At 40.2% G+C, this 14,616-nt stretch overlaps 1 protein-coding gene across 1 annotated transcript in view; it reads left to right on the top strand.

Annotated features, from left to right (window-relative positions):
* TESK2 (testis-specific kinase 2) overlaps nt 1–11,080 on the top strand; it is a 64,202-nt gene extending 53,122 nt beyond the window's left edge. The window contains exons 6-10 of the mRNA XM_010006557.1: nt 1,252–1,327; nt 2,941–3,024; nt 4,120–4,206; nt 7,828–7,963; nt 10,077–11,080. Of these exons, the coding sequence (XP_010004859.1) occupies nt 1,252–1,327; nt 2,941–3,024; nt 4,120–4,206; nt 7,828–7,963; nt 10,077–11,080 (1,387 nt within the window). The remainder of the gene's footprint in view (nt 1–1,251; nt 1,328–2,940; nt 3,025–4,119; nt 4,207–7,827; nt 7,964–10,076) is intronic.
* The last annotated feature ends 3,536 nt before the right edge of the window (nt 11,081–14,616 follow it).

A 14,616-nucleotide genomic window follows, 5' to 3' on the forward strand; every position in this document is an offset into this window, starting at 1 on the left:
AGTGGCAATCAGTATTATCCCCTTTAACCTCTGGGTTAGTTGTTAAGATCCAGGTTTATAACAATGAGATACTAACATTACTGTCTAACAGTAGTTCACCATTTTTAGTTGCTCTTCCTAGGAAGAAATTATAATTTTAACTCATTTGAAGAATGTACAGGTGATTGTCACAAGCTATTGTCACAAGTGGAAATACTCTTTTTGTCGTCCCTCCATTAGGGAGATCAAGGGCAAGGATTTAATTGTTCTCTCTGTATATTGACTTGTGTATTTCAGAGTATTCTGACTGTGAAATGTGCTGTCAGAGTTTCTCCAGTGCGTGCTTCTGCATAAAATAAATAAAAGCCTTTCAACTCTTTTCACTACAAAGAAAAGAGTTGATCTCAGCTATGCACTCTTTTTAAACTACATATATCCTAAAACTGTATCTTGGGACATCTGAAGTCTTTCATTAATGTTTATGAAATATTGATCTAAAAGCTTTACAAAGTGACTATTTTAATTTCCCAACTACTGATCAGTGCAGCCATTGTGCATCCTGTACACTCCTGTGGGATCTTCACCCTTGAGGGTTCTGAAAGCTTCAGTTGTACTTGTATGAACCCGTCACAGAATCAGGAAGTCGCCACAGATGCCTTTAGGTGTTTACTTAATACATAATTTTGACATGCCCTGAAAAACTGACACTACAATAATAGCTGAAGTTAAGGTGCTGGTCAATCTTGACTTAAAAAAACCCCCCAAAATAGCTTCCAAGCAGGCTGTGATAAATACTTTTATACCTGTTTATCAGTATGCATATAAGGATGGTTACCTGCATGTTTTCCTGCATAAGTGGAGAACTTGAAATCTAGCCTGAAATTGATGTCCACTAACCTTTTTGTGTAGATGAAAAAGCCCACTCTGCCAAGAGTGGGAAACTAAAATCATTGAACACTCATGACCTTAAAATAAAATATTTTTTAAAGAAGTGGTTAGGCACCTAGAAACTGGAAATAAAATATGTGCAATTGATTAAAGCTTTCTTTTTTCACCACCTTCTCCTGATATTGAATGTTGCAGTCACTCCAGTAGGAAACAGTGGGAAATTCAATATGTTATGGAACCCACTTGTATCAGCTTCTCTCTGGTGAAAGTTTCTGCAGATACTTGGAAGTATGGAAAGTTAGTAGAGATGCCTGAGCATTTAATGAATGGTTCTTCTCTCTCTCCCTGTCTCCATTTTTCCGTATCTGTTTTGCATCTACATAGTGAGAAATTACCAGTGGTGGGTTCACCCTTTTGGATGGCACCAGAAGTTCTCAGAGATGAACCCTACAATGAAAAGGTGGGTACATAATAAAATTGGACTTTACTTGTCAGATGTTTCTCTTCAATAGCTCTATACAAGATTTAGAAATTCCTTAATACTAAAATTATTATTTTCATTTGTGCCATTTCTGTACTCAGTAGGTCATTCAGACTAAGGGAGAGTGTGAGAGAAGATGAACCGTTCCCCACATCCTTGAATAGCTACTATTTTTAATTAATGGTGTGGATTCTTACATGGAAATAGAATTACCTTTAGCATAATTGACTGTTATGCTATTTACATTCTGAAACACCTCACATGCAGAATGTGGTAATGGTTTGTTGACCTAACACAACCAAGTCTCACATACCATGTAGTGAGGTTGCTTCCTTGACTATTCATTAGTGAAACCTGGGTAGAAGTAAAAGGTCTGTATGTAGACCAGTAAAATTATTTTAATTTAAAAAAAAAAGAAAAAAGAAAAAAAGCCATTTCTTAAGGTAAGATACCTGGGTAAGAATGTTCTCCAAAGATGCTTCTAAGTTTTCTTATTTGTGGCACTGTGAAATGTTTCTTTCACAGGAGGATCAAATAACTGGATTTTAGAAATATTTTCAATCAAGCTGCTCTTTACACAGGATTTTCTCTCCTATGTGTAACATAGTCTACTGAAGCCCTACAAGTGCAGCTTTTCTGTGATAAAAGCCCTGTACTTCTTTTATAGCTAGTGATCAATAATCTGTTTAATTGGTGGTACTTTTAACTTGCAGGAAAACAATAGCTACCTCAATAATGAATGCAATAATTACAATTTCAAAACTTTTTAAAGAGTTCAAATTGACCTAAATTAATCCTAATGTACACAAATCTATGGTGCTACATTCTTCACTAGGGGTTGGAGGACAAAAGAGGAAGCAAGTCTAATACCTCATCAGCATGAAAGGTGACACACAAGCCTGCCTGATGCATAAGGGATGAGGGATGCTGACTTCTGCTCATGTTTTCCTAAATTTTACTACATGAAAAAATCAGGTGGATGGAAATCTGAGGAACTGTGCAGCCCCAGGGGTAGTCAGGAGATTATTAAGCATCATGGAAATTTCAATGGATATTAAGGCTGGTATAGAATGTTACTAGATATCTCAAGCTTTGGGAAAGACAGTGTTTTCTCCAGGGGTACTCAACTGTGGGAAGGTAAAAACATAGTTTTTCTTAAAAACAGCATTAAAGTTCTGGATAATCTGTGATCATGTGTGTACCAAACCTGTCTTTCTAACCACAGCAATATATAGGTGTGTCATGTTTTGGCTGTGTTTTTAATTACTCCCATCTATAAGACATCAAATGCAACTTCACCATCCTTTATGCAAGCAAGGATTATTTTTTTTTTTACACTACTGAATTAGGAGTGGTTTGCTGTTTTTTCTTAACAATATTATGCTATTTGTGCAACAAGAATGTTTTACTGTGAGCATATGTTTCTTCACATGCAAAATGTTAGCTGTGATGCAGTTGCTTAATGTTGTAAGGCTGTGGCGTGGATCAGTAGTTTCAAGATAACCATTTGGGGTAACGAGAAACTCAGTGGCAGATAAGAATGCTGAGTATTCATAACTCAACCACGTGGCTGTTTATTTTTTTTCTCTCAGGCTGATGTGTTCTCCTATGGTATAATTCTGTGTGAGATTATAGCAAGAATACAGGCAGATCCAGACTATCTCCCTCGCACAGAGGTAAGTGGTTGTTTATTACATTGGTGGGAGGTGGTAAGTGTGCCATGATAATGGCTGGCCTTTAGAACTTTGGCACTGCTGCCAGAGATACCATGAATAGGTGTTACATTAAAAATAGCCTGTAAAAGGCTTTTGTTCTGTGCTGTTTTTGTAAGGAGCTCCATCGAAGACACATTCACAGAGACTGGGTCCAGCTGCAGTCCTCACGGGAGATCCTTTTTGCCCTTAACTGACAGAAAGTTGAGAACATTGCAGTGACCTTCCTTTTGCAGAGTGAGGGCTCATGTAGACTTCTTGCCAGAGTCACAGAGCACTGCTGGCACGTTGCATCCGCTGAGCAGCCCCTCATTGTGAAAGTGGCAGGAGCTGTTAGCAGCAGCTAAAATAAGCTCACCCTTTGTTTTGCATAGACTGTGCTAAGCACTGTGGATCTGTGCTAGAATTGGCTAATTGAATAAGATACTGCCTTTTGGTTGAGTCCCAGCTACAGGGCAGCTTTTGGCCCTCTATGGGGGATGTTCCAAATTGTCTCTCTGCCTCTGGTTCTGAAAATGCAAAATTTGCTTGGGTCTTGAACACTAGTAAATAAGAGATCCTTTTGTTTCGCTGCCCTTTGGATTTATAGAAGTGCATTTAAGGAACTGGATAATTTGTATTAACAGCCTACCATTCACTGAAAAATGAGCCATTTTAATTAGTAAATTTTCATCAGAGTGAAGCCTCTGGTTTTATAGCAGGCTGTTAATTTACACTGTAAAGTCACCATGGTGAAACATCATAGCGTAGGATATTGTTTCCAGATCTACACATGCAACATTTCAAGTGCAATGGGCTGCAGTTGAGTCCAGGAAGAAGGATGGGCTTTGAAGTCAGCTCATTCTCTTAACAGGTATCTTGTATCAAGTAATCCCCACTGGGAAAGCTGCAGTTTGGAGTGTGCATGGTGTTTTCTAAAAATCCTCTGTATGTGGCTGCTGAGAGATGGTGTTTGTGGTTATTCTGATAAATCCACATGAGGACCCCCTGAAAAGAAGATGCTTTGGGCCAGATAGCAGACCTCATTTATATCTCTGTGCTGTGTTTCTTTTTGTACAGAATTTTGGATTAGATTATGATGCCTTCCAGCACATGGTGGGAGACTGTCCCCCTGGCTTCCTCCAGCTGGCCTTCAACTGCTGTAATGTGAGTACTTTACTTGAAGGGGAGAGACCTAAACTGGCGTCCTCTAACTCCCTCTGGCTTTTGAAGACAGAGCTTAAAGCATTTACAGAAGAGATTCAAAGAGCCTACCTATAAGAGCAGTGTACATTCTAATAACCCAGAAAGTCTCTTGCAGTTTTTATAACCATTCCCTTTCCCTTGCAAAAAGGTCTATCTTGTGTTTTTGCAATTCTATGTTCTGTCATGCTCAACAAACAGGCTGCTCAGGCTGATCATAACCAGTTGTATGTTATTGACACTGGCTGGCCCTTGGACTGACAAAATCCAGCTGTTATTGTGTATAGACCTACTGAGCTGTGAAGAAAGAATTCTGAGTTGTTTTCACAAATGGGACAAACAAATCAAGAACAGGCACTAAACTACTCTAAAGTTTCTATAATCTGCCTTTTGGAAAGCAGGATAAACCTCCACATCCCTAGCCTGCGTTCCAGAAAAACAAACTTGGACCCAAATGATTTCATAGCAGTAAGACTATAGCAGTGGAATAAATAGGAGTACATTTTCTGCCAATTATTCAAGTAAAAGTATGATAAGTATGGATACCTTCATGCCTCCTCAGTGTGAAAACTCCAATGAATTAGGTTTTGTGGGTTATCCCTTAACAGAGGTTGCTAGTACCTTTGTACAGTAAACTAGTTTATACAAAGTAAGAGAATGTGAACTTCCACCAAATTCTGCTGAAGTTGGGAGTGTTCAGTTTGCACAACTTGAGTTGAGGCAACTTCTAAAAATTTTATTGCACAAAATTTGCCCAGAACTCTACAACGAGGCCATGCTGGGGCCAATACCAACACTGTCCAAGTGAGCATTTGTAAGAAAAGTCTCAGAACAGGCTTTTCTGTTCCTGTTCTTTACTGATTTTTCAGGCTTTGTTTTCATGTCAACACTGCTGCTGAAAGAAGCAGTCTCACCTCTCTGTGCTCTTGATGCTTATTTTTGTCCTGATCTCTCTCTTTACTTTGTATAATACAAATGCACAAGCTCGCTGAAGGAGGGAGCAGTGTAAAGGTGAGGAAGTGAGCAGGTGGGGGTGATGGCTGCTCTTGACACAAGATAGCATAAATTAATACTAAAAATATTTGTGAAACATACTCTGGACAAGCTACTTCTTGGATTTCACCTTAGAACAGCAGAGCTTGCTTCACCAGGACAGTGGTACATTTGACTCACATTTGTTAAGTGTTTTGCCTACATAAGGAGTAAAGGGTTTGGCTAGAGGTAGGATTTGACTTTGAAAATCTCTGCTCCCACCTTTAGGCTCCAGAAATCATATGGCATCCAAACACATGGTGCATGATTCAAAGCAGGTTTTCAGCACTGATGAAATTCAGAGTAGAACTACTCATGAAGAAAGAGGAAGAAACTGATCTTACATGATCATGTAAAAATTTGGTGTCTTCAGAGGAAAAGGATTTTCTCCTACTGATTATTGTCAAATGCTGCTTCCTGTAATGTCTGTTCCCTGAATTGAAATTACTGTCTTGTGATCAAGCCATTTATATGCTGATTTTGTTGTGGAGCATCCTGTAATTCACTTACCAGTTACCTAGTAGAAGGGAAAAAAGGTGATGAATAGACAAGATTTTCTTATATCTTTTTAAGCATGCTGTGCTTTGATAATAGGTGATCTGTGTGATAATTTGCTTTTAGACATGAACTTTTATATAGCTTTTTATTGTTTAATAGGTCAACAAACAGTGTAAACTGTATAGCTCAGCTGATTAGCTGAGCTAATGTACAAAGCCCTGGGGTTATCTACAGCCAGGAAATGTGTTTTATGGCAACCTATGAAAACCAGTAAAAACTCTACATGTATGAGTAGTGGATTAAAATTTCTTTAATTTGCTGTTATAAATTTGGTTTTGTTTTTTGTGTGTTTCTTGTTTTGGGGTTTTTTTTGTTGTGCTTTGTTTTGTTTTTTTTTAATAAGCATAGGCAAAGAAGTCTAAGACTTACGGCTCCCCAACAACTATAGCCCTACTTGTGCAAATACTTGTAAATGTAATCAAGTGTGATCATGCAAAAAAGCTTACCAGCACCAGCTGAGCTGTGGGCAGCTGCTGTGAGGAAGCAACTATTCCATCTGAGCAGAATCTGAACTGCTCAGGGCTGAAAGAGGCAAATGTTGGTCTGAGTCACTTTTCCATTGCTGCTTTTGTCCTGCGTCTTACCTAGCACAAATTGGAATAGCTAGAGAGCTCTTCTTACTTTCTGTAGCTTGCAACAGCTCTATAAGCTTCCCATATTAGTAAGTTTGTCAGAGTACAGGGTGTGTGCTTCAGTGCTGCCCCTGCCCTACTCTTTCAATGAAACAGAGAAAGCAGAAAATTGTTTTCCTATGTCAGGAAATTCCAGCTGCTGCATTAGAACAACCTTCTTGCTGCTTTTGAGCTTTCTAAGTGTAATTGATTTGTCTGTTTTTTATTACTGTACAAATGAATTTTTAGCCCTTTGCCCTGTGTTGCTAGAAGGTGTTCTGACATTGCTGATCATACCAGTTCTCTTCAGAATGATCCATCTTGTAGGACCTGCAAGGTGATATCAGAGAGACCTTTGTGTTTTTTTGTTTACAAAGCACCACTGTTCCCCTTTTACTAGAGCTGAGATGTGTCTGGGCTTGCCTGTTCTGAAATAGCCTTTACAGGGCTGGAAACAGGAATCAGGTCAAGCAGAATCTTTTTTAATAGTGTAATGAGGTTAACTTTCAGCCACTGAATTAGCCATTGCCACCTACACTAGTTAAACCTGTAACATGTACACAGGGTCAATGTTCAAAATTATGAAATGCCTTCTTATTATTTAAATGAAGTTTCTTGCCCTTTAATACAATTTGTGTTGGACTTTGTTTAAAGATCTGTTCATACTAGGGTGAATACATAAATAGTGATAAATACAAACTGAATACATGCTGATGACTGGGGGGGGGTATTTTACTTAGGCAAAGGTAGATTTAATTTTTTCTGTTGTATTATTTTATCAAATTATATAACCAGTCTTTCTTCATCAAAAGACAGACTAGTACACCAAGCAGTAAGGCTAATTAACAGACACTAATGACAACATTTTAAACTTTAAAAATTAGTAGTGTCATTTAAGTGAGTTTTAATTATAGCCACAGGAGATGATGGAATAATTACTGACTTCTAAAGAATGACATAGCCAAGTTGCTCTGTTTAATCCTTATTCCTTCAGGCACGTTTTAAAATAATATTGATATATAATCTCTGACTGATAACTGCAGCCCAGAAAGAAATCCTTGAACAATGAAAGCTGTTTCAAGCAAACAAAGCAAGCCCTGTCTGAAGCCCTGAATCTAACAGCTTCCCACCTTTTCAATTTAAAATGTGTCTTTCTCATAGGATGTTTACAACTTGATAATTAAATGTGAGAGGTATAATAGACATAAACTGGGTCAGAATACTACTTTTCCCCTGCTTTACTTAGGTTTTTTGCAATAACAGCACACTTCTTAAAACAGTCTTGAATTTTCTCAGTTCCTTCAGATTGTTCCTCTGTCCACTGTCTAAGTAGAATAGCATGGACAAAGTCACATGAACTTACCTGATTTGTGTATGTTCGCAGATGGATCCAAAGTTACGTCCTTCATTTGCTGATATTGTCAAAACACTGGAAGAGATTTTAAACCGCTTGAGAAGTGAGGACTTAGAGCGAGAGAGGAAGTTTTTGACCCTTGACAGCAGTGAAAGAAAACCCAAAGGTAGGTGTCTGTATTGTACAAACATTGCCACAGGCTAACAGCAGGAGGGTGCAGTTCTTCATATTTTGAAGATTGGTATTTCAGCTCTGTATGGTATTATTTGCAAATTATTAATTGTTTTACTCAAAGCCTAAAAATTATCCTGGAACAATGCTATATACTTTATACTGCAGAATGTCTTTTAGGAAGGAATAGCTGTTTCTTAAACAGCCTGAAAAGATTCTGCCCAGAAGTTCTTGAGGGAAAATTTAGAGTTCATTTGGGAATAGTTTTGTAAATTGCTAGTACTATATGAAAATCCATCAACTTTTGCTTTGTCCCTGCCATACTTAGTGCATATGCTTTGTGTTACACGTAACATTTAGAAGCTTCTTAAATTCCTTCAGGAGGAAGATGCAAATACTTTTGAAATCAGACTGGGGGAAAGATTAATCCCCAATCTGCTTGGGAATTCTGCCCACGAAGGGCTTTCTCTAAAGCCATCTAGTGCCACCTGGTGTGGGGAGCAAACTGCAAGCAGTTCTTGTAGGCTGGGACATATTCTGAAATGGGTATTATTTATGTTAGTAGACTTCTGGCATCGAAAGCTTAGAGTTCAGTAAAAATAGTTTCTAGTATTGTGTTTATGTCTCAATATGCAATATATACACTTCTATCTGTAATGCAGTTACAGATAGAAATCTGTATTGCAAACCACGCGGAGTTCTCCCACACCTGGAAAGCATCTAAGAGGTGTGAGTGAAAAAGGAAATTTTTTTTGTATGTTTGGGATTATTTTTTTTTTTTATTGTTGGGTCTGTTGTTGTTATTGGGGGTTGGTTTGGTTTGGTTTTATTTTTCATTTTCCTGGCATTCTTCCCTTTGGAGTACATGTCAGATTGGCATCTTCTTGCAGAAGTGCTACATGCTGTTCTTTGACTTGTGTAGTCTTTCCTAGTTGGAGTGACTACAGTTTAAATTGTGGCAGTATTTAAAGGGACAAGTGGAAATCCATATGTACTCATTCCAGAAATGGTAATCAAATGGAGATACCACGTATTTATATCTGGTATTATTCTACTACAGCTCTTCAGAAGCACCTTGGGAGCCACTGGCAGATGCATGTTCCATACACTCAAGGAGTTAGCATTTTTTTCTGAAAACTGGAATTTTCCCATCCTGCTTTAGTGATGCAGCTTTTATTTATATATTTGTGTGTGCACATGCACAAATAAATACACACACGTGTGCAACTTTTAAAGCCCTACTCCTTAGAGTCAAACTCTCATATCCCTAGTTTCTGTATTGGATCATGTACTGAATGAAGACTGAGATTGAATGATTTAAACTCTTCATGCTATCAAGAAGGGTATTTCTTTTGGTTTTGACTTTCCCATCAGGGTGAAAAAGTTCAAATTCATTTTACGTTTTTTACTTCCTTTCTTATGGTTAGTACCATCAAGAGCTCTTGAGCAACCTCTGCTGGAAGCTAAGATGATACATCTAGAAATATGCAAGTTGTTCTCCAGAACCACCCTGTGCCATCTCTGCTGTGTCAGTGTCCTGGCAGCCAGGAGGTTTAAGGGGGCCATAAAATACAGGGTTTCAATAGAAGAGGGAAGGCTTCTTAATTCCTACAAAATTTTTCTACAGTTTACTTCCTTTCCTTTTTCTGAAGACAGTGTTGTCTTGCCAAACTAGCATCCCCCATAATGTGGGTGGCAAATTTGATCATGAAATTATAATGAAGCAGTCTGGTTTCTCTGCCTAGGGAAGTAAGATGGCATTAACTGAAATTGCATTTCCTGAAGTCTTCAAGATGACTTCTAAATAACCTGAGGCATGAGTAAAGAAGAGAGAATATTTTAAATGTACTTTTGACTGCTTTACATTTAAAAGGTTCTGTAGACAGCACTGCCAAATCTCCATGTTTGAAACCAATAATATGCTGAGGAGAAGGGAATGGTGTGCTTGTGGTTGTGCAGGAACTTGTAAGGAATAGGCAAACATGCTTATGTAAGATACTTTGGAACATCAGAAATGTTCTTTTTTCTTTACAGTTGTTGTGAAGGCTGTGTGAGTGAGCAGGCATGTAGCTTCTTTAAGCTAAGAGTATTTATTTTCTTCTACTTAGGGTCAATTGAAAAAGGACCAGGAGTAAAACGTTTGAGTTCCCTGGATGATAAGATCCCACCCAAGTCACCCCGTCCACGTCGGAATATCTGGTTGTCACGCAGCCAGTCAGATATCTTCTCCCGCAAACCTTCCAGGAAGATAAATGTGCAGGACCCTTACTATACACCAAACAAAGGGTTAGGCCGGAAAGTTAATCCCTTCAGTGCTCGGGAGGACCTCAAGGGTGGGAAGATCAAATTCTTTGACATGCCAAGCAAGTCTGTCATCTCCCTGGTGTTTGACTTGCATTCTCCAGAGGCAAGTGGAGGCCTGAAAGCCAGTCAGTCCCAGGTCCGGCAAGCGTATAGCACAGACTGGCAAGAATTTTCCCTTCTTCCTAGGAGGAGATGCAGATCACTTCCACTCTCTCCTGAATTGCCACACAAGGAATATGGCCTGTTTGGGGGACTTTCTTCAACTGTTGGCAGGTGTGACCCAGCCCAGCTGGGTGCAGAGGTTAGGCAAAAACTGAGTAGCAGTAAATATGGTGTGTCAGAGATTCCCCCCTTTCAAGCCAAGCCTCACAGGCCGGAATTTTTTCCTGTACCAGGACAAGAAGAGGATATGGACTGTTCAGATGGGCCAGTGGCCCAGGAGGAGAATGGGTTTTGCCCTGTTGAGAACACATGTGGAGATCCAGCATGTAATCAACCACCTCTGACCCAGCCTCAGCCACTATCTTACAAAAAGCTCCCAGTTGAGAATTCAGTGAATTCTGAGAGACATGGCTCCTCACAAGTGTTTGTGGGTTGTCTCCCTTCTGAAGAGATGGAAATAGAAGATGACCTACTGAAAAATACTCTGCTAGAGTCTACAAAGCCTCTGCTCAGTGTTAGTCCTTCCACTGAGCTGAAGAGAGAGGCATGGCCCTTCAGGGAGCAGGATGGGGACAGTCCTGCCCCATTGTCTCAGACCTCCAACATCTCAGCAAGTGGCAGCACACAGTCAACTTGTGACATATGAAGAGAGGGCTCAAACTGAATGTGTCCTTGAGGGAACAGTTGTTCCCCGTAATTTAAACCCTTTTTCTGTAGTGCTGGGCTTCACATTCAAAAGAGACTCGGCAGATGGTAGAAACTGGCTGTCAAACAAGTACCTGCAGACAGTGTCTGGAGAGACTGATTATTTTAACTTTCTTTCCAATTGTGCTTATTCCCTTCCCTGATTTGCATTAGGAGAGGGAACTACTCCAGCCAGAATGGCCGTGTGAGCCCCAGTGTCCTTCCAAGAGGCAGCAGCCAGATCAGGCACCAGGTAAACAGTTTGACCTGGATTCTAGCATGGAGCATGTCAAGGCCTTAAGCTCCATGTTGTGTAGAAAGAGTGACCTGTAGCTTTTCCCTCTTCCTCTGACCAGCTGCTCTAAACCACTGAAGATTCTGCAGAGCCTCTGTTTTAGAAAGGGGCACAGAGATCTTTCAGAGCTGTGTTGAGCTGACAGGAATGCTCTGTGGTCCCAGAGCTGCTGGGAATGCTGTTGCAGCATTAAACAAGCTCTTTTTTTTCAAAAGCAGCAAAAACAAAGCCCCTCACGCTGGTTGCAATTTGCAGGCTGAATCACATGACAAGTCTTTTGTGATTAACAAGAAGAATCTGTTCCCTGGTGTTTCATTTTCCCGTGGGATTTGGTAATGATGTGTAATACATTAATGCAGGAAAGCAGGGTATGGTAAGCACTGCTCTCCTCCTTGCACAGCTCTTCATGAACCTGAACCCAGATGTGGAGGAAGATTTACCCAGGGCACAAGAGGGGAGCCATATTCCAGGCACTGTCGTTTCTGGGCTTCTGGAGAAACTGCCACTGAAAGTACCAGTTGTACTGAGTTTTTTGGGGGTGTGGCCTCTTATCTCTGAAGAGCTGAATGGACATCACGATCTGTTTCTGCAGAATAGTTCAATACAATACCTAGATCACTGTTGACTATTGCCACTAAGCTAGAACGGTCACTTTCACCTCCCTCTGGTATCACATCCTATCTCATTGGTATCACTGCAGTAATGATGGCTCCTTATTTAAAACTAGACTGCCTGATAGAGGACAGGGGTCCCCTGCCAGGGGGATGTTACCAGCACTGTTGCAGCCACTCAAGTTCTCTTGGAGGAGGATAGACACTAGACCTACAGAAAGGCTTTAAATTGTCAAACTGAAGAAAATTAGCTTGTTCCAAATTAACTTTTTTTCTCCTACAAAAAGAAGCTCTTGTCTTCATTGGCTTCTCTTGTCACTGAATAGCATGATCCTTTCTTTTTTTTCTAGTTTGTGTTGTTTTTTGTTTGTTGTCTTCTTTTTTTCTTCTTTCCACCAGCAGGTACATGTGAAAAAGCAGTGGCTTAAGCTCTAATACTACTTGCTGGAACCAGCATCAGAGATCCCTGCTCTTGGAGGTGATTAATGGGAAAGCTTGCTCTGTGATGATGTTTGTGTAACATCCTGCCCTTCCCACTATCATTATCTCAAGAACATGGATTTTTTGGGGTTTTTTTTGTAACCTATATTATCATTCCTGAGGTATGGATTGCATGCCTGCTTAGCCTGATGGGGATGCAGTGGAGACCAGAATTTCACCCTAGTAGCCTGTTACACTCTGTTTCTGCTCTCCTGTAAGGATGGAAAATGTAAGCTAGTCTCTGACAGAAGCAAGACTATTCCTACTCTTCTCCTATCTCAAAGAAAGGTTGAAAGCCTTAGTTCTTTCTTGGCTGAGATGCTTATCTTTCCAGAGGTGTAGGTAACTATGTAATTATTACTTCCTCTTGTGAAATAAGTACTAATCTGAGCAGCAGTAATCCCTTTGCAGTGGCTGTGAAGAATTAAGTAAGAAACCTGGTGTTGCTGAGCTCCTTAGCACAATCCACCTCAGATTAGACAGCTGTTAGCAGTTTGAAAGAGAAAATGCCTGTCTTTACCAAGATCACCCTTTTTGGCTTACACCTCTCTGCCTCTCAACGGTGCTGGTGTGTAGAGCAGTCTGTCTTCTCTCCTGTCTGCAGGGCTGGTGTCTGCTGAGTGCAGAGCAGCTTGTGTGGCCAGTGCTGTGTGTGCAATTTCCTCAGGGGACAGGGGAGCAGTCAGCAGAACTCAACTGCCAGCTGCCTGGTGCCTGTTTTTTTGTTTGTTTTTTTAAATCTTTTTATGTTTTATACAGTTGTAATCTTTTGGGAGGGAAACCATCAGCACCAGCATCTGTTGTCACAAGGTGCATTTTGGTGCCTGGCTTCAGACAAACAAGCAATAATGAGGAGTGATTTACTTCTGGATCACCAGGCTGCAAGGAAGCTGTCCAGCCTCCAACAGCTGCCTGCAGCCTCCTCAGAGGGCACACGCACACCTCTGGCTGCTCTTTGGCTGCCATTAGCCCTGGTTGTCAGCACTGACACCTCATCATGAAGGCCTGTTGCCCTCTCTGACACTGACTGCAAAGCCTGTGCAGTCAGGCTGTGGGTATCTCCATGGCACACATCCCAGTGACCTCATCTATTTTCTTACACCACTGTCTCTTAAAATGTTTCCCTGTCCTCAATAGCTCTCTCAGAAAGCAGCATGGCTCTCAAATTTAATTTTCTTAAATGTGCACTCTTAAGCACAGCCAGCTGACCTGCACAGGGCACATCTGTCCACTTTTCTAGATCTTTGTACTGAGGTGGAGATGTCAGAAAGAGAAATGGGAAGGAATAGTGGCTCAGGCCTTTCCTGGATTTGTGGTCTGCATGGGAAAAGAGGCATATGTATGGAAAAACAGCCAAGTGCTTGCTAAAAAACTGTTTCCAAGGGTCTGGATGCAGTTGGGACTCACTACATCTTTGGTTGTGTAAAGCTGAATGAATCTAGGTTGCACCTAGAAAATACTCCTAGGTTTTCTGCCTTTGTGAGGGTGCTTTTCTGCTGGGGGCCATTTTCTGACAGCTACTGATGAACATGAATGCAGACATTGCAGTCAGCAAACTCCTTGCTTTATAGTGATGTGACAGAGTTTTATTGTGATTGGATTTTATCATGATTTTTTACTTTCCTACGGGAGCAATTCTTGCTCTTTTAAAACACTTTCTACACATTGCTAAGTTTCCTGAAGAGATCAAAAACATTTTTAATTCACTTTAAATCTTCCTACTTAGAATTCATTTAAATGTCTGTTATAAGCTATTTTTGTTGTGGTTGCAGGTTGGTAAAAATGCAAGAGGATGCATGTGAATTGCTGCCCCTCAAGAGCAGTGCAGACAAGGGGCTGTCATAGACTTAAACTTACTGGAGAGGCATTGATGTATGATGTGTAACAGAACATTGGTATTTTTTGCCAGTACAACTAAAGACACTTGAATAATTCCTGTTTGCACTTAATGCTATTGTTTATATTGCATGTCACTACATTTCTATGCAAAACAAATAATCTTTTTTTTTTAGGAGGGGCAGCCAGATATTTTGATTAAGTATAAAGATCTTTGCGAGATGATCTATTTTCGTATTTATGAAGGAGTTTTACGTCTTAATATTTTGCAGTGTG

This window comes from Chaetura pelagica, unplaced genomic scaffold (assembly GCF_000747805.2).
Source record: "Chaetura pelagica isolate M959 unplaced genomic scaffold, ChaPel_1.0 scaffold69, whole genome shotgun sequence".
Lineage (NCBI taxonomy): Eukaryota > Metazoa > Chordata > Aves > Apodiformes > Apodidae > Chaetura > Chaetura pelagica.